The sequence below is a fragment of the Alternaria ethzedia genome, assembly GCF_023757985.1.
Source record: "Alternaria ethzedia strain BMP 0044 chromosome Unknown scaffold_7, whole genome shotgun sequence".
NCBI classification, from domain to species: Eukaryota; Fungi; Ascomycota; class Dothideomycetes; order Pleosporales; family Pleosporaceae; genus Alternaria; species Alternaria ethzedia.
In genome coordinates, this window is record NW_026056200.1 from 188,907 (window position 1) to 211,325 (window position 22,419).

The 22,419-nt window shown below is 53.2% G+C and overlaps 9 protein-coding genes across 9 annotated transcripts; 5 read left to right on the forward strand and 4 right to left on the reverse strand.

The window, feature by feature from the left end:
- Nucleotides 1–1,501: 1,501 nt before the first annotated feature.
- Nucleotides 1,502–3,123, reverse strand: J4E87_003871 (uncharacterized protein; the record flags this gene model as incomplete). The annotated part of the gene is made up of 2 exons (XM_049375495.1): nt 1,502–2,973; nt 3,024–3,123. 2 exons carry the CDS (start codon nt 3,121–3,123, stop codon nt 1,502–1,504), a joined length of 1,572 nt encoding a protein of 523 aa, XP_049234480.1.
- A 683-nt stretch (nt 3,124–3,806) lies between these two features.
- Nucleotides 3,807–4,706, reverse strand: J4E87_003872 (uncharacterized protein; the record flags this gene model as incomplete). The annotated part of the gene is made up of 1 exon (XM_049375496.1): nt 3,807–4,706. One exon carries the CDS (start codon nt 4,704–4,706, stop codon nt 3,807–3,809), a length of 900 nt encoding a protein of 299 aa, XP_049234481.1.
- Nucleotides 4,707–5,498: 792 nt separating this feature from the next.
- On the forward strand, nt 5,499–6,518 carry J4E87_003873 (uncharacterized protein; the record flags this gene model as incomplete). Its single annotated transcript, XM_049375497.1, has 1 exon — nt 5,499–6,518. The coding sequence occupies one exon, from the start codon at nt 5,499–5,501 to the stop codon at nt 6,516–6,518; it is 1,020 nt and encodes a 339-aa protein (XP_049234482.1).
- A 353-nt stretch (nt 6,519–6,871) lies between these two features.
- On the reverse strand, nt 6,872–9,289 carry J4E87_003874 (uncharacterized protein; the record flags this gene model as incomplete). The annotated part of the gene is made up of 2 exons (XM_049375498.1): nt 6,872–8,887; nt 8,939–9,289. The coding sequence occupies 2 exons, from the start codon at nt 9,287–9,289 to the stop codon at nt 6,872–6,874; spliced, it is 2,367 nt and encodes a 788-aa protein (XP_049234483.1).
- A 1,382-nt stretch (nt 9,290–10,671) lies between these two features.
- J4E87_003875 (uncharacterized protein) lies at nt 10,672–11,041 on the forward strand (the record flags this gene model as incomplete). Its single annotated transcript, XM_049375499.1, has 2 exons — nt 10,672–10,808; nt 10,858–11,041. 2 exons carry the CDS (start codon nt 10,672–10,674, stop codon nt 11,039–11,041), a joined length of 321 nt encoding a protein of 106 aa, XP_049234484.1.
- A 364-nt stretch (nt 11,042–11,405) lies between these two features.
- Nucleotides 11,406–13,701, forward strand: J4E87_003876 (uncharacterized protein; the record flags this gene model as incomplete). Its single annotated transcript, XM_049375500.1, has 8 exons — nt 11,406–11,493; nt 11,549–11,636; nt 11,688–11,763; nt 11,815–12,108; nt 12,159–12,431; nt 12,482–12,893; nt 12,941–13,452; nt 13,501–13,701. The coding sequence occupies 8 exons, from the start codon at nt 11,406–11,408 to the stop codon at nt 13,699–13,701; spliced, it is 1,944 nt and encodes a 647-aa protein (XP_049234485.1).
- A 276-nt stretch (nt 13,702–13,977) lies between these two features.
- J4E87_003877 (uncharacterized protein) lies at nt 13,978–15,180 on the forward strand (the record flags this gene model as incomplete). The annotated part of the gene is made up of 1 exon (XM_049375501.1): nt 13,978–15,180. The coding sequence occupies one exon, from the start codon at nt 13,978–13,980 to the stop codon at nt 15,178–15,180; it is 1,203 nt and encodes a 400-aa protein (XP_049234486.1).
- Nucleotides 15,181–16,201: 1,021 nt separating this feature from the next.
- J4E87_003878 (uncharacterized protein) lies at nt 16,202–18,085 on the forward strand (the record flags this gene model as incomplete). Its single annotated transcript, XM_049375502.1, has 3 exons — nt 16,202–16,321; nt 16,376–17,069; nt 17,118–18,085. 3 exons carry the CDS (start codon nt 16,202–16,204, stop codon nt 18,083–18,085), a joined length of 1,782 nt encoding a protein of 593 aa, XP_049234487.1.
- Nucleotides 18,086–18,410: 325 nt separating this feature from the next.
- On the reverse strand, nt 18,411–19,262 carry PRF1 (peptide chain release factor 1; the record flags this gene model as incomplete). Its single annotated transcript, XM_049375503.1, has 6 exons — nt 18,411–18,524; nt 18,575–18,911; nt 18,972–19,039; nt 19,087–19,127; nt 19,180–19,190; nt 19,237–19,262. 6 exons carry the CDS (start codon nt 19,260–19,262, stop codon nt 18,411–18,413), a joined length of 597 nt encoding a protein of 198 aa, XP_049234488.1.
- Between the last annotated feature and the right edge of the window lie 3,157 nt (nt 19,263–22,419).

Below are 22,419 nucleotides of genomic sequence, written 5' to 3' on the forward strand. Positions count from 1 at the left end.
CGCCGGTTCACGCAATCTGGTATCGTAGACTTACACAAGAAGACCCCGCTTTCACAGGCCTGCGGTGAGGAATTGATGCCAACCCCGTGAAGCATAATTGCTGTGGCAAAAACGAACAACGCCGAGTCGCAATATATGATGATGATTACTGATCCATTTCGTTAGGATGATGCGCATCAAATGCCCCGAGAGCGTGTGTTTCGTTGCACATACATATCGTGGCCAAAGGCAGCGCCATCCACTTCGTGATGGACTGAGTTCGTCGCACTGTCACATCTTGTTAGCATTCTCATTCTTTTGAAGTAGCACCAAAAGTTGAAAACCTACTTATGCAAACCGTAAGTGCACCAAAAGTAATGATCTCCAGCATGACACTGATTATCTGTCCCACTCGCGGCACCAGCGCGTTGGCAAGGACGTGACCTTCCATGGTCTCGGTATCGTGTCGTAGCTTTAGCCTCGCCAGAAAAGGTTGTTGCACGTCCAAGTGACCAGATATGAGGAAAGAGAGAAGTAAAAAAAAAGGTAGAATATTACGGATGATGAAATGAGAAAGAATGGCCACAATCAACCTCACGAACCCGGCTCTGGGTACTACAGCGAGAAGTAGGAAATCCCATGTGCAATTGACCCTTTACCGCAGAATCCGCACCCAAGTGCGCCGGGGCTGGAAAGTGCGCCATCGAACCTTGTACCCATAGTCCTGGCTAGCCACGCCTCTGCTCCTGTTGGGGCCAAAGGACTCTCGTACTTCGTATGCACAACGGTCAGTGCTGGGTTCGGAAGTTTAATGACTGCGACGGAAGCACGTCCGGGGGATCGCCGTTCGCTTCCTAGGGGTAGAACAGAAGGCCTGACGCCAACGCCACTCGTAGGCCAGAAAGTCAGACTGCGGGTGAAGTCTTAGCTTCCTTGACTCATTTACATCCGAGCACAATATAAGTCTGATAGGATGGCTCGCTGTTAGCTTAGTGGGCTCATGAACATAATGAAGGGGAAGAGTGCATTAACGTGAATTGCATCTAATACTTCGCGAGATATCGATGTGATCAAGCAAGACGGGCATGTCAAGGGAGGAACTCTCGAAAACCATTTATCCAGGGCCAGTACTCCACGCCGGGCTAAACAAGACGGCGGGTCCTCGCTAATCTCACGTGGTTGACGTAGCTTCGAGATCTCGAATTCCTTAGCGTTCCAGATGTTCCACAACGGTATCCAAGCCGATTGGGCTGGAATGATCGTGCCATCTCAAATCAGTGTCGAAGAATCCCCCGAAGGATGTCAAACGTGGCTAGAATGAAGAGTAGCTTCACCAAATGCAGAGCAAGAGACTAATACCGCTCTTCCGAATACCAACAAGCCTGAAGCGTAGCGTCTGTGCTGCTACCTCGCCGAAGTGACCGCTTAATCAGTGATGGGGCAGACTCGCGTAGCAATGTTCATGCAAGTCTTTTAAAGTTCAAACAACGTGGCTTTCCATAGTGTTCGGAAGACGCAATCCTCATAGCTCCTGTTGATACAGCTCTTCGTCGGTGCCATCTTTCCGAGGGTTCGCATAACTGTCATCAACGCCCTGGGCAACCCAATCATCCCTGATCAGTCTAGCAACGTTTTTCCCGCTCAATGCACTCGTCTCCATGGTGCTGATAAAGCTCTCGATTCCGCTGGTATACCACAGTCCATTGTCTAGCTTGATCTCCTCAAATGTCACGCGTGGGTATTCGCGTGGGTATGAGTACCACAGTTTGTGGTGTATCCAGCTCACCGTGCCATTTACATCGCCGTGTTCGGCTTCCTCGTTTGAGACATGTTGGCCAAGGACGCGCGAGAGGAAGGTGGCGTTCACACGGGCAGGTGAGAAGATCTTGTAGATGTATTCCAATCGAAGTGGGGAAGATCCCGGGTTGATACCAGCATCGGATATGGATATGCTGAAGAAGTTGGGCGACCCGACACCATCCACCGGGACCTCAGACGGGGGTAGCGTGGTAAGGACGTATTGCGGTACAGGTGTCTCAGGCCCAAGGTTGAAAGCTTCTGGGTCCAATCGGAAGGGCGAGGCGAACAGGGTAGTGTACAGTTTCGCATAGGGGATCTCATCGGGAATGTGCTGTGGCGCGGGTTGGATAACAAGATCCGAATACTGAAGAGGGGATGCGAGGATGACATCGTCGAAGACCGATGTGTGGCCGGTACTTGCGGTAACTTCATAGCTGCCATCGTGCTGCTTCGAAATCTGGGCGACAGAAGTGTTGAGGTGGACATTGGCGCGAGAGGTTTTCAGCATATGCGCAAAGATCTGCCAGTTGCCTCCTTCAATCTGCATTGCTCCGTTTGTTGCCATGCAAACCATTGTCTCCAAGCCGTGAATATAAGGCAAGTTCGAGGCGTAGTTGACCCGGGTGCTGGCTTGGATAATCTCCTTGGAGAACGCTTCCCCGATTCCATTCGTCCTGAGGTACTGTTCCCCTGTCACTCCAGTGGCTTCCAACAAGCCCACACGCTCGACGGCGTCACTCAAGCTCTTCCACGGAAACACCGGTTCATCATACATCTCGAAGAACTTGCCCACGGCACTCTTCATCAGCCTGTTGGTCCAAAGCGGCGCAGCGCCATATCTCCACAGTAGCTTCGCCTTGTCCCACCAAGTATCACCAGCTTTCGTCACTACGACGAATTCCTGTCCATTCCAAATGCCTAAATCAGGCATTTCCATTTGCGCTGCGAGATCTCGTGCTCCAGCAGTAGATAAGTTGAATTCCTCCTTGGCTTTCACCATTATTCGATTGCTCTGTACAAAGATGCTGCCGCCCAGCTCTACGGATATCGTCGGATCGTTCCATGGGTTCACAGTCGTTGTGCGGCCGCCGACAAAGTCGTTGCGTTCGAAGACGGTGATGTTTGTAGGGATGCCTGCTTCGGCGGCATATTGCGCGAGATGGTATGCAGCGGATGAGCCACCTGCACCTGCACCTTCTCGGAGTCAGCATTTGTGATAGATCTTTCGGGGGTTATGGACTCACCTATGATTGCTACCTGCTTTACGTGGTGAGCCGGATCATTGGGTGTGAGAGCAAGTGCAGAGGGAAGCACCGAGGCAAGGCGCAACCACCGCGTCATCATGTTTACTCCTTCAAAAAGGCCGTGCCGCTTATATGTATGTTCTGGATCAAGTGTGAGGAATGAAGAAGCGTCGTCAGGTTCAAGTGATGTCGCAGGTCATGGTGGTGCGAAGGACGAAGGTTGGTATGGAAGGGCGCGGCAACGGTGATGATGGTGACGCGGCATGGATCAGCCAGCGGCAGCTACGAATAAGCATCTGAATAGAACATCGTACTCGTGCAACAAGACGATGTGAGTAAGGGATTATTCACGTATGATTATTCGTCGCGAATTCGTGTATTCAATCTTATTCAGTAAAAGCGACAGATGAGGACCGGGCGACGCGCAGGGGTTCGCGTTGACACGTGCTTGAGCTCGATACCTAGGCACACTCCCGAGGTCGATTTTTAAGGCCGCGCTGTGCCAATAGTCATGTTGCGGCCAATTCACTCAGCAAAACGCTAAGAGGTAATCGAGAGTGGATTTCTTAACGCTATAGGTGAACAAACCGCCCGAAAAATGATGCTAACCGTATAGTAAACCGAAAGGATTCCTTGTTACACCGTACTCCAAACGTGCCGCTAATCCAACGTGTACTTGCCCATGGCTCGTATCATAAGTATCGTGAGATGGTCATTATCCATGTTTGGGCTTACCCACCTTATTACACTTCTCCAGAATTACGATTACTTCCCCTCGACAGTTCATACAGCAAACTTGACCGTCCGCTTCGTGGTCTCGATCTTGTTGACAGGCATGACTTCCCGTTCAACTGTCACTTCCCGCGAAGGCGTGTCTCGCACACCCCTTCGCCGTCTCTCACTACGTTTCGCTCTCGCCTCGCGAGTCTCACGTAGTTTCCACTCGGTCAACTGTTGTCGCCGCTTCTGCGACCTCGCATATGCTAATGCTGGTGTAGGCTTGAAGCCAATCCCGTTGAGTCCAGTACCGTCATCATCTGGGTCAGTCGAAGGATCGACCAAGTGTCCCGTGATCTCGCTATCTCGCCACGTGAGAGCCGACATTGAGGGCGACGGCGATCTAGCCCGAGGGCGGGGTTGCGAAGAAGAGGGGTTTTGCGCGCGCGACCTCTGCTTTGCAGCTGCATGCGACTGCAGGGTCGTGGGTATAGGCGATGAGACGAAGCTGGTGTGTTGGGCAAAAGAAGCGATATCTGGCAACAAGCGGGGTTGCGACGCCTGAGGGGTCTCTGGTATCACCCGAGAGAGGTCCAGCTCAGTCGTCACAGCGACAGTATCCAAGTCTTCCCCGTCTGTATAGCGGCTGAATTTCTCGCGTATGGTATATGTATCTGATGCAGTTCCACTGTCTACCCTCATGGCATCGAGCTTCGGCTTCTTGCTTATCACATCGTCGGTTGGCGTGAGCGGGGACATGGGTATTGCCGCGAGTGCAGCGAGGTTCATACCTCGCAGCTGATCTGCGACTACATTTCGTGGGCTATCGGGACCTGATGAGGGCGCGGGGCTGCTTCGTGGCGGTGCTGATGCGGGACGCAGGGCGAGGGCCGTGTTGAGCAGAGGGACAGGCGGGTGTTGATCGCGCTTTCGCTTCGGGGATGGGTGCGCCAGTTGCGTAGGCATGTCGCCGATGATCAGGGTGCCAGAATTACATCGGGGACTGCAGGTAAAGGATGTTGGTGGAGTCTACAACGGTATTGTTGTTGTGTGGAAGAGCAACAGCAAGCAAATCGCACATGATCGCCGGTTACGCGAATGTGGGGCAGATGCACTGGCCCGCTGTAGGGCTGAAAGACAGCCTGGCCCGCACCACTGCACGCAGATGTGCGTTGCGGTCCGACTCATGCTGTCATTGCCATGGTCGTATGCAGGTGCACCTCTATCGCGGTATTTGGTTTGTTCGTTTCGTGGTCGTCATCTTCCATGTTGATTTACACTCCCAAATAGGCCTAGCCAGTTTACGCTTCCCTTGCCTGCTGCTGCCTGATCCAGTTGCTTGCGCTGTCCGTTGTCAGCATCCCTCTTACTCGGTCCAAGTTCTGGTGTATATCTAGCCCTTGCCTTCACGGTGCTAATGTGAGAGCCTCTAATCATTCAAAGCGTCAACTATCCGGTTCTCAGCATTCCACGCCAAAGGAGTAGTGGCGCAAACGACATTCACCTGGAAGTACATTGGGATAGCGGCAGCTTTCTGCTTAGACAACACTGGTGGTAGTGCTTGCCCTCATCTTTCACCTTCCAAAAGTCATGGAACAAAGCTCCATCCTCGGCTTCCTCAAGAAGCCGGGGTCATCACGACCGGGTCCCTCTCGAACAGAAAACACTCGTCCCGGTGAACCTTACCAGCGTCACAACACCAATCGTCCAAAGCACAACATATCTAACCACAACCGCGCACCTAAACGCCGACGCAATATGGCTCTCAAACAAGTTGCCGACGAGACCAAGTCGGTTCTCCCAGGTATCCTATCGAAAGTCCCGTCCAAGTTCAAGGCCGAGTGGGCTACTCTCGAGACGATAAACCATCAAGATGGATCTACTCTCCCTAAAGAACGGTGCCCGGGCATCAAGAAACCATGCATCATCGAAGTACTCAACATGGACTCGTTTGATGCAGCAATACAGCTTGAGCCCAACCATACTGTCCGTCAGCATTGTAGCATGAAGAAAACAGACGTGGATGTGGATGACGACAAGCCTGCGATCGCTCCCAAGTCCGACATCGATGCACCAATGCAGGACGCCACCACAGAGGACGCTCCTGGAAAACTTCAAGACCCCGAAGTCGAGAAGCAAGCCGGAGAAGTCACTGAGCCCATGCGAGCCCGTCCAGTTGCCGTCCTCAACCTCGCTTCTGAGCGATCACCCGGCGGTGGCTGGCAGAAAGGGGCTCTCGCCCAAGAAGAATGCCTCTGCTACCGCTCGTCGCTCTACCTCACGCTAGATAGAGAGCAATACTACCCAATCCCCGCTCTCGCCGCTATATACTCACCCAACGTGGTCATCATCCGTAACGCCATGTCCGACGGCCATGAACTGCTCGAGTCCACGCATCCCATGGACCTCCCTGCGCTTTCTGTCATCAGTGTTGCAGCCCTCCGTCAACCACCTCTGTCAGACGATGGCAGTACATTCAAGCACATCGGCGCGAGGGCTCATACCAAGAACAACGTCCGCCTCATATTGCGCGTTGCTGCTCGACATGGACACACGAAGCTTGTGCTGGGCGCGTTAGGTTGTGGCGTGTATTCCAACCCACCAGCGGAGGTTGCCAATTGCTTTCTTGAGGTCCTATGGGAACCGGAGTTTCAGGGAGGATGGTTCGAGAAGATTGTGTTTGCCGTTCTGGACAATGTACGGGGACCGGATGGTGGCAAGGATGGAACCGGTAACTTCGGTGTTTTCTATCGGATTCTGCATGGACAGGTTGTGTAATGAGTGATGGAGGACAGCTTTGGATCATCAGCAACTTGTGTGTGGTTTCGTTACAGGCGTATGAGTCGGAAGCAATACGCAAATGGTATCGCTAAACCTGATGTGGATAGTTGACGGGAACGTATTCATAGAGGGCGTTACGTGGCAACAACACGGATAACGGCAGAGCATTCACAGCGATTACAGTATCAACATAGCATTAATCAAGTAGCAAGCATTGGCCCCATAGGGCAGATCTCTTTGAATTCTGATGACACCGGGAGAAATAGGTTGGTATCATGATGCAGGTATATGTACAAGAACGCAAAGATGCAAAGCACTCCATTACCCTTCGACTGTTCAAGCTCCCACGTCTATGACTTGAAGGTTTTGCTACGTCCTGCGACTTCTTTCTGCGCCCTCGGCAGTCCCTTGGGTGCATCCGTCATACCTGAGAAGGGCGCAAAGCTCGAGTTCTTCTTTTTCTTGTCCTTTTTCTTCTTCTTCCCATCTCCGTCTTCGGCATGCAGTACTGATTTCGCGTTCGCGTAGTCAAAGGCAGGCTCGTCGCTGTGGTTGAGACCTGCGGCATGGGCAGCAGCATCGTCCTTCTTCTTTTGTTTGCGTGCCGCTTTCCTAGCGGCTTTCTCACGTACGCGGATGGCATCCGGTGTCTCTTCAGGTGCGTCTAGCATGATCTCGTCGTTGGTCATGGGATCAAGGGCCAGGGCAGTGGTCGACTCGTCTTCTACCGCGTCTCCTCGCTTTCGTTTGCGACCACCAAGATGCTTGACAACGAATGTGTCGGTTCGTTGGTCTTCGGCTGGTCTCTCTTCTTTCGGCACAAAGGTGTGCTGTGGCTTCTCTGCTTTTGGTGTAGCTTGGGCCGTTCCATTTGAATCAGCAAATACTTGGGCGGTGAGAGGTGGTAATGGTAGAGCAAGTCCGATGTCGATGGTTGGTATTTCCGGCTGTTGTGGCGCCTGGTTTGCCTTCCAAAGTTCGCCCCAAAATTCTGAAGAGGAAGCTCGGGTAGCTGGAACTGCTACAGTGCTTTGAGGCACAGAGGCCTCAACAGCTGGTGCTGCAGTCACCTCTGCTACCTTGATCGCAGCGTCTGACTCGGCCCTTTCCGCCCTCTGCATGTCGGCAATCGTCTGGAGCACGTTGTGCAGCTCCGGTCCATTGACACCCTCCTCTTTAGCCTTGGCAATGACAGCTACAAGCTCATCTGCATGCGCTCGAATGATATGCGATACGTGTTGGATTGCGTTGAAGAGCGCAACCTTGTCCACAGGTATCATACGAGCTATGGTGAATACGGCGTGGTTGGGCATAATGAAAAGCGGACTTTCATCTTCTTTCCGGCTGAGGTCGTCTCTCCATCTATGAACGGCGCGGAAGACAGAGAACTGTTGGGGGGTAAACTGCACAGGCGTGCGTGAGACGAGCTTGTACCAACCAGCAGTTCCAAGACCCATCTCGGTATCGTATACAGGGTGTTCGTAGCGTTGCAAGGCCGTCTCTTTCGACTTTTGAAGTACATCTTGGACCTTGTTCTTGTCTGGGTTAGAGAAGTCAGACTTCTCGACTAGCTCGTTGCGCATGTTGTCGTATATGTATAGGAGGAAGTGGGTATCAGCGCGTGCGTATTCGAAGAGTTCCTTGCTGAGCGGTCTCACGCGCCAATCTGCGAGCTGGTACTGTTTCTGGGCCGTAAACTGGACATGCCTTTCGAGTAGATATGCCAGACTGGCACCAGGGTAACCAAGGGCCCTAGCAGCATGGTACGTGTCAAAAAGACCAACGACATATAGTCCTAGGTCTCGCTGAAGCCAGACAATGTCCATGTATGCACCGTGTAGAACCTTCAGGATGCTGGGATCGGCGAACACCTCGTTCAGGCATTCGAGCTTCCGCCGCCAGGGCTTCAAAGTGTCGACTATCCAGTCCTTATCGCGTGTGCTTATCTGCATTAGTGAGACCATGCCGATGTATGAGCGGTTGTCGTGGTGTTCCAGATCGATGGCGATTTCCTTTGCAGTCTTTAGCTCGGAGAGCATCGTAGCTAATGCTTCAGGAGTATCGACCAAGGTTGCGGTGGTAGTTTCGAAGGGAGGGTATTGCTGCGGCTCGGAGTGCTCGTATACGGTCGAAGGATACTCGTAGGTTTCAATCTCGGTCTGGTATGGGTGGGGGTATTGTTCCCGTCCGCGCCTGTCCTTGAATGTCTGCAAGCATTCTTCTAGCGGGATCTTCGCATGCGGCTTGGACGTGACCAGCGGGCGGAAGCCGCCAGTTTCGCTGTTGCTAGGCGCATGCTCGAATTTGAGCTGCGGCTTCGCGATGATCTTCTTGTCGGCAATGTTGGGGCGTGGTTTCACAGGTGCCTGCGGACGCGTTAGATGATGCGCCTCACTTTCCGTGTGGGCGCTCCTTACCTGCTCCGTCGCGGGACTCAAGCGCTTCACGACGCCCGTGTACTCATCGAGACTGGTGTCGGCCTTCTCAAGCAAGCTGTCGATGACATCAACAACCCCCCTCCAATTGGCGTCTATGGCTTCGACGTCGGGCAGCTTGGGACCTACAGCGTCCGAGCTCGCAGCAGCATTCTCGAGAAGCCGCTGCGCGAGATGAAGGAGGCGCGCATTCTGGGCGTCGAGCTGCGTGCCAGCGTCCGGGTTCAGCGATCGTTGGAAGGGAATGTCTGCGCCGCCTATGAGGGAGGCAGACTTGGTGGTCGACTTCAGGGCGGCCGCGATTTCTGTCTGGAGCGTCTTGAAGGAATCCATGGCGAGTTTAGTGTGCGCTCATCCTCCGCGGTGGTGTTCGATGACGCGGTCTACGGTGGCGTCTCGCTTGGATGTCGTAGGTAGGGTTGGTGTGGAGAGGAAGCGCGTGTCGCAAGTGTTTAGAGAAAGAAACCTTCAATGATCTTCGCTAGCGCGCTTTCCCTATCGATAGCCGCGCGACCTTCACCAGACCCTCGGCCTCCAGTCATGCGGATCAGCGCCATTGCTCAACCACCACCTGTATTTTCACCAACATGTCCGCCTCCTTAGCACCGGAATGCAACGAAGTCAAAGAGTGAGCGTGCGCGTTGTTGGTGTTGTTGCTGCAACCCGCTGACACAGGCCAGACGCTACGATAACTGCTTCCTCAAGTGGTACAGCGAAAGTACGCAGAGCATCAACAAGGCACCAAGTACAAGTACCTACACATTCTGACAACGTGCAGAGTTCTTGCGAGGCACTGCTACAACCGACGAATGTAAACCGATATTCGAGCAGTATGAGAAGTGTCTTTCAGTCAGTCACGCAGCCAACTCGATGCTTGGCCTTGCACCTAGCTGACTTGTTGAATAGCGAGCTCTGAACGAGCGAGGCATCGACAAAATGTTGAAGGAAGTGCGAGACGACAACAGGGAAAATGATGCTGAGCACATGAAGCCAGTGCGGACGTTCTTCCCAGTGGCATAGAAGTGAAGCTAACAACATCCAGAACCGATGATCCCTCAAACATGCTCTATCGTATTTCGTAGAAGTATAGACATATTCAGGCGCATCCACCTCATCAAGTGAGTTTGAAATCTTTGATCCCCATGCAGTGGGCATTCTGTACAAAATCGAGGAAGAAAAGCTCATGGGCATGCAGAATTTCGCATTAGCGTCTCCATACCATACCATACCTTGCCGGAATAACCAATTGTCTTCGTCCATATATACTTTTATCATGTATAAATATTCCCGAATGTTCTCGAGGTTTACCGCATCAACAATGCACCAACATTGCTGGTCGGGCCGCTTCGTACATGTGCGCTAGGCCCCCGAATGACGACATAGTGCGAGATCCATGTATCTCGGGAATGCATCTCATCCGCTCTCCCAGCTCCACTGAGTCCACCCCGTGGTCCCACAACTTTATAAAGCCCTCTCCTTCGCTGGCTCAATTCGATGGTCAACTACCTCTCTGTCCCTGAATCAAGCATGGCTACCAAAGTTGGTCTCGGCGTCCCAATGCCGCTCCTCGCTCCTGCGACTGCTACATGGGCTTTCCCATTCGCGGCTTACTACCTTTTCCTCCAAAATCGCATTGTCTACCACCGTATCACCTCGAAAACGTAGGATAAGCTGCTCATCCGTAACAAACCTTCACTAACGTTGACGACAGCTTCATGGGTGACAAATCGGACGAGTTGAAAGGCACCACTGATCCACTCTACGTTGCCTCACGCGCGCAGCTAAACTTCACTGAGAACGTGCCCCTCGTCCTTGGTATCGCACTTCTCGCTGAGCTCAACGGAGCCAACAGGTAATCTCACCAGACCAGGACCACAGAACCCACCTAATTCGTTCATCAGGTCCTACATAAACTACGCACTTGGAGCTCTGTTCGCATTCCGTGTCAGTCACGCTGAGCTTGGCTTGATGATCAACGAAGCCAAGGGGCCCGGAAGAATTGTTGGTTTCTACGGCACCCAGGCTGTACTGGCAGGTATTGCTGGATACGCGACGTATCTGATCACGGATTACTGGATGATTTGAGCAAAAAGACGTGCATGTAGCGGAATAGTCGTCCTTCAGGGTTGGCAAAAACAGACGATGGAAATAGACACTACAAATGAAGTTTTGTTTCTAGTGAAACCCATTGACCATGCATGTGCGTATATAGGTCGACATAGAGACTCGAGGAAACATGTGAAATGAGGCGCATTACGTAGCAGCTGCGGTGGCGCCAAGGCATGCGAAGTAGGCGGACAGCTGCCGCGATCCCAATCCCCACCAATTCTTAAGAACATAGGTTACAGATACAACCAGCCTCGACGGACGCGTCCCTACCCTCTCGAACCTCGGAATCGTCCTCCTCTCCTAGTCTAGAGCCTCAGCAACCAAATCCTCCGGCGGCGCAATGGAGGCAGCGTCTGCGCGCATGGCCGCCCGGGATCGTTACGGCGCATTCGGAGAGGCACCCAGTTCACCACTGCAGCGCTACATACGTATGCACAACGTAACCACGCCCGTGCAAGGCAGAGCTGACCTGGCAAAAAATAGTACAAGCTTGCGATCCGCAAAACTTTGAGCCTAATCTGGCCCTGAACCTCGAGATCTCCGACCTGATCAACAGCAAGAAAGGCTCCGCGTAAGATCAGGCCACGCTACCACTACCGGCAGCAGGCTAACTACGTCCCAGGCCCCGGGAAGCAGCTGTTACCATCGTACACTATGTCAACCACCGCAACCAGAACGTGGCACTCCTCGCGCTCAATGTACGCCCACGCTGCCCCGCCTCAGACACCGTATAGCTCACCACAAGATAGCTCCTAGACATCTGCGTCAAGAACTGCGGCTACCCATTCCACCTTCAGATCAGCACAAAGGAATTCCTCAATGAGCTCGTCCGCCGATTCCCCGAACGTCCACCTGTGCACTCGACGCGTGTGCAGAACAAGATCCTCGAGCTGATAGAAGAATGGCGGCAGACGATATGTCAGACATCGCGGTACAAGGACGACCTAGGCTTCATAAGGGATATGCACAGACTGCTGAGTTACAAGGGCTACATCTTTCCCGAAGTGCGCAAGGAAGATGCCGCCGTCTTAAACCCTAGCGATGTACGTACCCGCAATCCTGCCGGTCGAAGCATATGGCTGACAAAGCGCAGAATCTCCGATCAGCAGAAGAAATGGCCGAAGAAGAGCGAGAGGCACAGTCCGCGAAGCTTCAGGAGTTAATTCGTCGTGGTGGACCCGCGGATCTGCAAGAAGCGAACAAGCTCATGAAAGTCATGGCCGGATACGATACCAGGAACAAAACGGATTGGCGCGCAAAGGCTGCCGAAGAAGTCGGAAGAATACAGCAAAAGGCAAAGATACTCGAGGAGATGTTACAGGGCTACAAGCCGGGCGATCAGATCAAAGAGGGCGACGTCTTTGAGGTATGCCAACTGAGGTAGTAGGCAAGCGACATTGGCTGACCAGATGACAGGAACTTGCCAACGCTCTCCAAAACGCGCAGCCGAAGATCCAGAAGATGTGCGAAGAGGACTCCGAAGACCACGAAGCTGTAGCGAAGCTCTTCGAAATCAACGATAGCATACACCGGACAATAGAGAGATACAAGCTTTTCAAGAAAGGCGACATCGAGGCGGCGAATAACATTCCTCAAGGTACACTTGGTCGCAGTGGTGCTGGTGTATCACAGGGTCCCAACAACACGTTGAACCTGATTGATTTCGGCGACCCAGAGCCCGCGCCTCAGATAGCAGGATCGTCGCAGACTTCCCAACAGCCAGCTGCGGCAGGCAATGCTCTCGAGGACGATTTGCTGGGCTTGTCTCTAAGCGGAGATACATATGGACAATCAGGCAGCATATCTTTGGGAGGCTCAAACGGCTCAGGTCAGTCATGTTATCACAATGAGTATCCGTCTACTAACGCTCACTAGTTTTGGGCATGTCTGGTATGGCTGTGCCACAATCGCAAAAGGCATCCAACCAAGCTATCACCGATCTCTTCACAGCAGCGCCAAAGCCTACGCAATCCCCAATCACGTCCCCTCCTCAATCTGCATTCTCTCCTCCCCCAGTGCAACCAGCTAGGACACCTGATCCTTTTGCGGCCCTAACTTCTACACCACGGCAAGGATCGCCTTTCCAATACCAACAATCCATCAAACCACCACAACCTGCATCCGGTGCTGTCGACCTGTTAGGAGGCGGGGTGTCTGCACCGACGACTAACCTGGCACAAACCAGTGCTGCGAACGATGACGATGAGTGGGACTTTGCCTCATCTGTACCTGATACGTCCAAGGAGATCTCCGTTACCAACACGAGTATCAATGTCCTCTTCAACGTTTCGAGAGAATCGGACACCACGCTGCTGATTCAATCGCGGGTGTCGAATAATACACCACTTCCAATCTCCGGTTTGACCTTTCTGTTGGCGGCGTCTAAGGTAAGTTTTATAGCTACGAATGCAGGGTTATGAGTTAACAACCGCTAGGGCGCGCAACTACAGCTGGAGCCACAATCTGGTGTCAACCTTGGACCGAACCAAAAGTTTGGCATTACTCAGAACATCCGAGTAACCAACGTGCAAAGAGGGTCAGGGACCAGTGTCAAGATGAGGTGGAAGGCTGCGTATTCTCTTGGTGGACAGCAGAAGAACGAAATGGGGGAGATTTCGAGCCTTGGTGTTTCATAGCTTTCGCGACACAGCTGCCAGATCCACGAACTCGTAAAGCACAAATGAAGTACTTGCCGCGATCTGCACAATGAGTTCCATGCAGCGATACTTTATGGGCTAAGTGACGCGATCCACCTTTGGCGCGTAACTGATCAAACAACGTCATTGCACTAGCGCGCCTTATCGATTACGATGTTCAAATGTTATTCCACTCACTCTTGCCCCGCCACTCTGCAACTCACTCAGCCCCAAACCGCAAAACACCTTTATTGCAAGACCTACCAGCAAGTCACCATGGTCCGCCACAAGAAAGACTTCAAGGGCAACAACAAATTCCGAAACCCAGCGAAAGCACGCGCGCCTCCTCGCCCCCGCCGCGCATCAGATGCAGAAGAAGAGGAGAACGACGGCGCCAACCCGAGACCTGCGAAGCCCGAGTTCAAAGCCGCATGCTGGGACCTCGGACACTGCGATGCGAAACGCTGCTCTGGCAAGAGGCTCATGCGCCTGGGCATGATGCGCGAGCTTCACGTAGGGCAGAAGTTTGCTGGTGTAGTGGTCAGTCCGAAGGCGAAGAAGATACTGAGTCGCGAAGACAAGGATCTGATGGAGCAATACGGCGCTGCGGTCGTAGAAGCCAGCTGGAAGAGGATAGACGAAGTCCCATTTGGCAGGATAGGTGGCAAATGCGAACGCCTACTTCCGTACCTTGTCGCCGCGAATCCAACAAACTACGGTCGTCCTTGGCGATTGAACTGTGTCGAAGCTCTGGCGGCTTGTTACTATATCACTGGACACCCTGAATGGGCCGAGTCGATCCTCTCGACTTTCTCCTATGGTCAAGCGTTCTTGGACATCAATGCCGCACTGCTCAAGCGTTACATGGCGTGTGAAAACGAAGAACAAATCAAGAAGGCTGAGGAAGTCTGGCTAGAGAAAATAGAGCGCGAGTACAACACGAGTCGCACAGAGAAAGAGGATGGCGTGGAAGAGGACGTCTGGGCGGGTGGAAACATGAATCGGCGGGTTATCGACGAATCAGATGAGGATGAGGATGAGGATGAGGATGAGGATGAGGATGAGGATGGAGAGGAAGAAGACGAGGTTGACCCGCGAAACCCGTATAACATCCCGGAATCTTCAGACGATGAAGAAGAGATGGCTGAGCTAAGGCGCCGTGTCTTGGCATCGAAGCCCTTTACCAACCCTGCACCAAAGGATGATGAAGATGAAGGCGAGGGCGACAAGAAGGTACCCGAACGCATACCTCAAACGGAACCTGCACCGGAGAATGCCAAAGCCGAAGTGGAGGACGACAGCGAGCCCGCGGAAGGCGATGCAGATGATGATGAATTCGATAGCTTCATGGCAGCGCAACCTACCACGGGCCGGACAGGCATAAGCAGCAAGCAGAGATCAAAGGCCATGGATGGCAAGTACAAGGCCACCTTCTCGAGTGGCAGTGTAAAGGCACCCAGTGGACGCGGCTACCAATAGTTCTTAGCCTCGTAGCTTCTACTATAGTAAGAAATGTGAACAATTCTGTCGGATTGGGAAACTGCTGCAAACGTTTACCTAACCGGTTATCGTTAGGTGATCGTTCTGGGACTAGTTCGAGCCTAGGCAGCCGAGGGCGATCGTTTCGTGCGACAAACTGCATTCGCGAAACACCACTCCAAACATCGTCGTTTGACGATGCGATGCGCGAGCGATAAACTTTGGACGTAATTACTCATAGTATCCTTCATGCCTCACGAACGGTCGTTTGCGACTAGCCCCCGCGGTTTGAAGCTGCATCGATAACACTGTGGCGGCACTTGCACCGGCTGCTGCAGGCAGCGCAGCGAAAGAGACGAAAATCAACAGTTCTCTCGACGCCATTGACTTTACTCCGACTTGTGAGCATCGCATTGATTCCTCTCGTTGTTGTCACATGAATACAAATGTCCATATTAGTCTCACTACCCGAGCACCGTATCGCCACCAGTCGAGTTGTCTCGCAAGTCACTAGGGCTAAGCTTTCCGGCAAATCCGTCCCAGATGCGCAAACTAAACGTCCTGCCTGACGTTTGAAACCAGATTCGAAAAGAAGCATTGCCGTCAGTCGAGCAATCTCTTGGCCGACACCATACCTGTAAGGACACAGGTCCCGTCGAGTGACACGGGCGTATCAAGAAGCCATAGCAAGTTTTGTGTGGGCCTCCTCAGTCCGAAGGGGTTGAAAATGCCTGAAGGCTATGTAACTCCATACTCCGGAACATCTTGCCATCAATTCTTGGAGCACGACACGAAACCCCATTGACCGGATCGGGATACGCCGGACCAAAAGCCGAAGTCATGGTACGAGACGCGAAGTTCATAATAAGCTGCTGTGCCACAACTGACTGTTCGAGTACCTTTCTGCTGCAGCAAGTCTGGTCAGTTGCTCCGCCATTCTCTCGCTCTTCTTTTAGTAATCTTTCTTTCCCTCTTATTACTTAATACTTTCCAAGCCCAGGTGGCTTTTTTTACTACCAACATGACGTCCGGTACTGTCTCTTCCCTCGTTCTCCTCCTCTTGAGCTGTACACAGGTGTTCGCTCAAACAGGACAAACGCAACAAGTGTCTTACAACCAAGTTCTTAATCTCAATGGCGATGTAAGTAATTCATGTTTGCGAATAGCCGCAATGGCATCGGACTAATGGATGTAGATGAAACTCAACTCATTCCAATTCCCCGACCGCTCTAGGGTCGAGACATTCTCCCAGAAACAGCAGCAGATAATCGTTAATCAACAAACACCTGCCATCCCCGCCAACCAGGTCACAGGAACGACTGGTCAGTCTTTCGTCGCTGTCTCGCCGCAATCCATGATCATCAGCACAAATGGCGCTACCGATCTAGTTGGTGGCCAGATCGAGATGGCCATGACCATGCAGAACTTGCAGGGCGCTGCGGTGCAGCCGGACAACACCTATGTGGCTATGCTGTCACCCGACCGTCAGTCCTGGATGATCCAGGAGACTATGAGGAGTGTCAACACCACTGATATGACGGTCCGCATGGTCAAGCGTACTCAGATGGACGGTGAGTACATGGTTGTTGGCCGCCAGACTGTTGAAACCAACACTCTGGTCACTCCTTTCGGTAGTGATGGCAGCACCTCAGTGGCAATTCAGGGTACCGGTCTGCAAGAGAACGAGTTCCAGGATGGCTTCAGGATGTCTACCCGTGCTACTCAGCCCATGACCATGAACGTCGATGTCAAAGATGGTGTTGACTCTGGTATGCTTGCTGCTCTTCAGGGCCAGGCCCCGGTCAACGACTACCGTTACTCGGTCACAACCAACCTGGCTGCCGTCACTCCGGATCTGAACCAGCAAGTCACCGTCATTCAGATGCCCCGTAAGTCATTGTTCCTTTCATTCGCATCTGAGGCTAACAGAGATATAGTCAACCCTGTCCGTATCCAGAAGATGATGCAAGCCATGGGAGTCCCCCCTACTGGCCAGGTCGCAGTCGCAGTCGCCCAGCGCGGTGTTCTCCAGAACCCCGGAGGTGCAACAGGGAACCTCGGTGGAGCCGCTGGTGTAGCCGCTACCCAGCGCCGTGGTCTCAGCCGCGACGAGTTCAGACAGGAGGTCGCCCGCCAGATCCAACAAGGCACACCGCAGACCGTACCGCAGGGCACACAACAGGGTACACCTACCAACGGCAACAACCCTGTCGCAGCTCAGCTTCTTCTTGCGCCTACCTTCACCCCAATCCAGGCCAATGCCGTTCTCGACCAGACCAACATGCGCATTGCCGTTCCCGTCCGCCAAGTTGATGGAGAGTACATCCTTACGATGCAGATGATGGGCGGTGCGCAAGCCGCTCAGCCCGCCCAAGCCCCTCAAGCTGCCGCGCCTCAGCCTGCCGCTGCAGAGGGACAGACGCCCACTGCTGCTGAGCCTGCTACATCTTCTAGTCTGACGCCTGCCAGTGAGGCCCCCGCAGCCGCTGCTAGCCCAACCGAGCTTAAGCCAACTCCTGAGGCCGAGAAGCCAACAGCCGAAGGCGCAAAGCCAGCTGCTGAAGGAGCAAAGCCGTCCACTGAGGGTGAGAAGAAGCCATCGACCGAAGGTGAGAAGCCAGCCCTTGAAGGCTCCGCCTCAAACAGCACCTTGGCCGCCAAACCGGAGCGCCGCGCGGAGACCAAAGCCTCCAGCACTGACAAATACGGTGATGTCAAGGCCCCCAAGGGTATGATCATTATGACCATGAAGGAGGTTGACAGCATGGTTGCCGCCGTTACTTGGGGTGGCCAGGTCGCCATTACCAAGATGATGAACGAGTACGTCAAGGAGCAGACTGGCAAAGGCATGGCACCTATGAATGCTACTGAGACTGCGGCGGGTGGTGTCAAGATTACCCTCTGAGCTGGATCGATGTATGGATACGCGGTAATGCATGGGTAATGGTGGCTGTGTTCCCATGTCGAAGAGGGAAGATGGTTGTTAATAGTATCGTTAGTTGGGGCTTGATGTCCTTTCTTCCGCATGGTCGGAAGGTTTATTAGTTGTACATAAAATTGACGAATAAAAAGCGTACCTTCACGTTCTGCACGCATCTGGCTCGAAGCTGTTCATGAAGATTCTCATTGTCGCCATGGCCTTGTGTTACTGGCTTCTACATTTCGTCGCATGCGCCGCTCGGCTACATGAGCTCCCTTTCTGTGCAGTGAGAGAAGAGAGACTCTAACCCTCACTCTTTCGACGATGCACCCTTCTTCTCTTCTGTCGACTCGCCTCCCTCCCTCTCTTTCCTCCGTTGTGCAACATCCCAATTGTAAACCCGCGCGAAGGCGACCTCGAGTGTCTGTAATTGTGTCAGCTGCATACTCTCCAGACCACTTGGAGAATACGTACTGTGATCTGTTCACGTAGAAAGTCCAAGTCCTCCTCACAAGTGCCCAGACTCTGTTTCGCGGTCGACAGTTTCGATTGCAACAGCTCTTCGGCTTCGGGTATGGAGTATGAGAGCATAACGTTGGCGCCGAGCCACAGGTAGACTTCGTCGGTAGGGGGAACTTCAGCTTTGGCGTAGAGTGTGTCGTTGAGTTCGAAGGTGGTCTCGAGAGGCTTTGCGTCGTCTTTCCGCGACTTCAGGAAGCGCACTGTCTCGAGTGTCTTTTGGATGTCGGGGATCTTGTCCTTGAGACCTGCGGCTCGCCGTTGGGTGTTTTGCTGCATGAATTGGTACTTTCTGGGGCGGCGTATTAGGTATCGCTATCTATAAGGAGGTGTCTGGCTGGGTTGGGCGTACGAGATCATCTCTTTGAAGTTGTTGATAGTCTTCTCCACATCTGCGCGGTCGGTGACATAGTCCTCAACCTGCTGATGTTAGATCCACGCATTCCAAAGGCGGAGGGACTTCGAACCCGGTCTATGAAGGGCGCAACGGGTATACCGCGAGGGTTCGCTGGGAGGCTGTCAGAGATGTGTGAGCGTATCGGCGAAGTTGGGAGGCATACTTTCGGGACCACTACCAGATGATTAGCTATAGTTTGAAGAGTTGCTGCAGTACTCACCTCCCACCTTTGGCTACATCAGCCATTGCGAATTGAAATTATATGCGTCAGCGTCGTTCGCGCTGCTCGCGTTCAAGGTTTCGCGTCTCGGAGAAAATGCCCCGCTATGCCCGCGTTCCTTGGCGGGACAGCTGCCCCCTCCGCCCCTCCGCCCCTTGAGACCCCAAATCCCTCCGCCCCGCCCCAGCGTTCTTCACATCTCGCCCGTCGCCCGACCTGGCTAGCCGGCTTATGCAAGCATACCGGCCGATCTGGCTAATAATATATGATCTCACCACCTAGCATCGCTTGCATGCCACGCCCCTGCCGTACGCCTGGTACACTACTGAACGCTACACGGGTAGCACCTCGTTATCATCAGCATCAGGATTACGAAAAGACTCCATTCTCCTGGGATTCGATGGGAGAGCACGGATCCCCCTATCCGCAGCTAGCCGCCACGATAATGAGGTCGTTGTACATACAGCACGGCAGCTCGACGGCCTCGGGTTCGGTCATAATCAAGCCAACTGCCACATCTGTGGCTGGAGCTCATGCAGTACGTACCTCATCCACTGGTATCCCATGCCTCTATCGCATACACGGATAGCAAAAGGTCTAGCGCAACGGGCGGCCATACTTTCTGCCCTATGGAGACAGCAATCCGCAGCCCTGGTCGTCTCATCGAGGACTATCGAAAACTACTGCAAGGCTAACATCATGTAAGATGCGACCATCGATGCCTGTGAACTACTCAGCCAGGCAAAACCGAACCAATCGCTCCCCGTCCCGCCAACTCCTCGTCGCGCCATAAGGCTGTCGTATCGTTACAAGCCACAAACTTAATCATCGTAAAGAAAATATGGGCTGTATTACGCTCAAGGCTGCGACCAGCGGTTGCAGCCGCCACTGTTGAGTGCGCTTCAGGAATAGCTGCTTACGGCCTTGCAGATGCGCGTTCGGACCTCCTCACTATTCTCCGAGCATATCATTCTGGCGTATCCTCGCCGACCAAGCGTTTCTGCCAGCGCATTGGACCATTGCCCGTATCCTCGATGCATGCCTCCGAGTCCAATCCATTGGTCAGCGAATACTGCTACACTGTACACTGGCTAACCATTGCTTTCTTTCGTCCCGAGCTAAATACGGATTGAACAACGCAAATCCGTTCAGGACACACGGCCTAGTAGCGTTCGGGTCTTCGCAGCATGAGATCTAGTCCTGTCTCGTTAAGGCCAAGGATAGCACTTATGCTTCATGCATCAGGGTCACATCCTAGAAGTGATTATAGATCGGCAGATATGTTTCGATCGTCCGCTTCTGGAAAGCTACTGTGCATCAGAGAAGGTATTCGATATTGATCATCGTGGTGATCATCATCATTCAGCCCGCGGCGCATGCGGCGATGCAGCTGTCAGACCGGTTCTCGGGACTGCAGGTCGGATTGGCTCTGATCGACATTCCTGCTCTGGGCGTGTCTTGACTTCATGTACCCACGTCACTCTTGGTACCGTTGCAAAAGAACATCTGCAGTGAGATGGCTGAGTAGCTGGTCAGCGAGGCGCCCTGCACGTTACTGTGATGGCATGACGTGGCGGGCGCTCGCTTGCCAGCTGAGGAACGCGGGAGCGATGTGACAGCCAACTTTCCACTTGAAGCTTGACTCAGTGGCAGGGCTCAGGTAGCCCCGTAATGAATAACGTACGGTGAGATGCGGAAATCCTGCTGCCCCGCGATAGCGAACTTGAGCGCTTCCGGGGTTTTACCCAGCCTGCTTGCGGAGTTTGGAGAGTGGCAGGCGCCCGGCAACTTCGCTCCAGATACCATGTTTCCGGAAATGCACCTTGGACGCTGTGCGACGCGTGAGATCAGGGTTTATGACTGCATACATTTACTTGTGATAACAGTGTTGCAGTCACGTGAACCGGAACAGCTGAGTAGATGCTTGGCTGTTTGCGGGCAACGGGAATCGGAAGAAGGGACCACTGAAATGTTCCCAATCCGTCGCACAGCACGGTTCAGTATGCCGAGAATTAACCTGTTCTGCTCAGCTTGAAGTACATCCCCACCACAAACCTCCAAGCGAAGACGGAGGGATGCGCCGCATCCATTGAGAACAATGCGTAGGTCACCATGTGCGAAGCACGCATTTATCGGACGTCATTCACTTTGCACCGCGGCGATGCACGAAGGGTTAGCAACTCGCTAGCTTCTCGATCCGAGATGTGTAATGCGGTACCCTATAGTGGTCAAAGTATGGAACTGCAGTTCGCGACTTTCCCGTTTCGGTACCGGGCCGAAAGAACGCTGAACAACAACATAGGCATCATCAAGCTCAGTATCTTTTGCGAACCCATATTGCATCTCAATTTATGCAGGGCGCCACGAACCAGGCCCCTGATGCAGAGTCGCCAACCAAACCACCGGCCAGTCATTCAGAGCCTCGCACGTCGGTCCCGAACTTCTTCATATCCAGAAACCATGTGCAGTAGAACGCCCGCTATACGATGGCTGATCGTCCGGAGATGCAAAGATATGTTTGCAACCGCCCAACGGCGTTCCCGTCGGACCGCTGTTGCATTGCGCATGGGAAGAGACCCTTCACTGCGGACTGGGGCCATCTGGATCGTGCTAGACAAAGCTTAATCTATCTCGCATGAGCGGTTGTGTGGTTGACGGGATAACGGGTAGGTTATCGACATGTGCGATTTGAGGATCGAACATGCACGGATTTATCCGCGAGTCGGGTGGTTCGTTGTACCTGCAGCCACCTGGGTAAATAGATCAGAACACCCTTGGTCCCGGCGGAGAGAACTGTCAAAGGCGTGGCAAGACATGGATGTGGGTTGTTGGTGGGACCTGGGGTGGTTTCACGTCTACGCGGGTCTACGATCATGTACAGGGTTGATTCGGAGATGGCGCTGTCATGCAAGCAAGTAACTGGAGGTATTACATGTCGATTACATATAGGGTCGTGGGGGTGATATTTGGAATCCCAACAAATGCAGAGACCATGAGCCTGGGCTTGAGGCTCTTCATGAGACCATGGTTGTCGGACTGTGGAGCCGGAGGCAGTTCTCAGGGGTCAATGTCTTGACTGGGTGGCCGAATCTTGGGGCTATAATCAAGTCACCTATGCGAGAGCAAAGAAGGCAGAGTGTGGAAGTAGCACTGAGGAAGTAGGACAAGGCGAGCAAAGCAGCA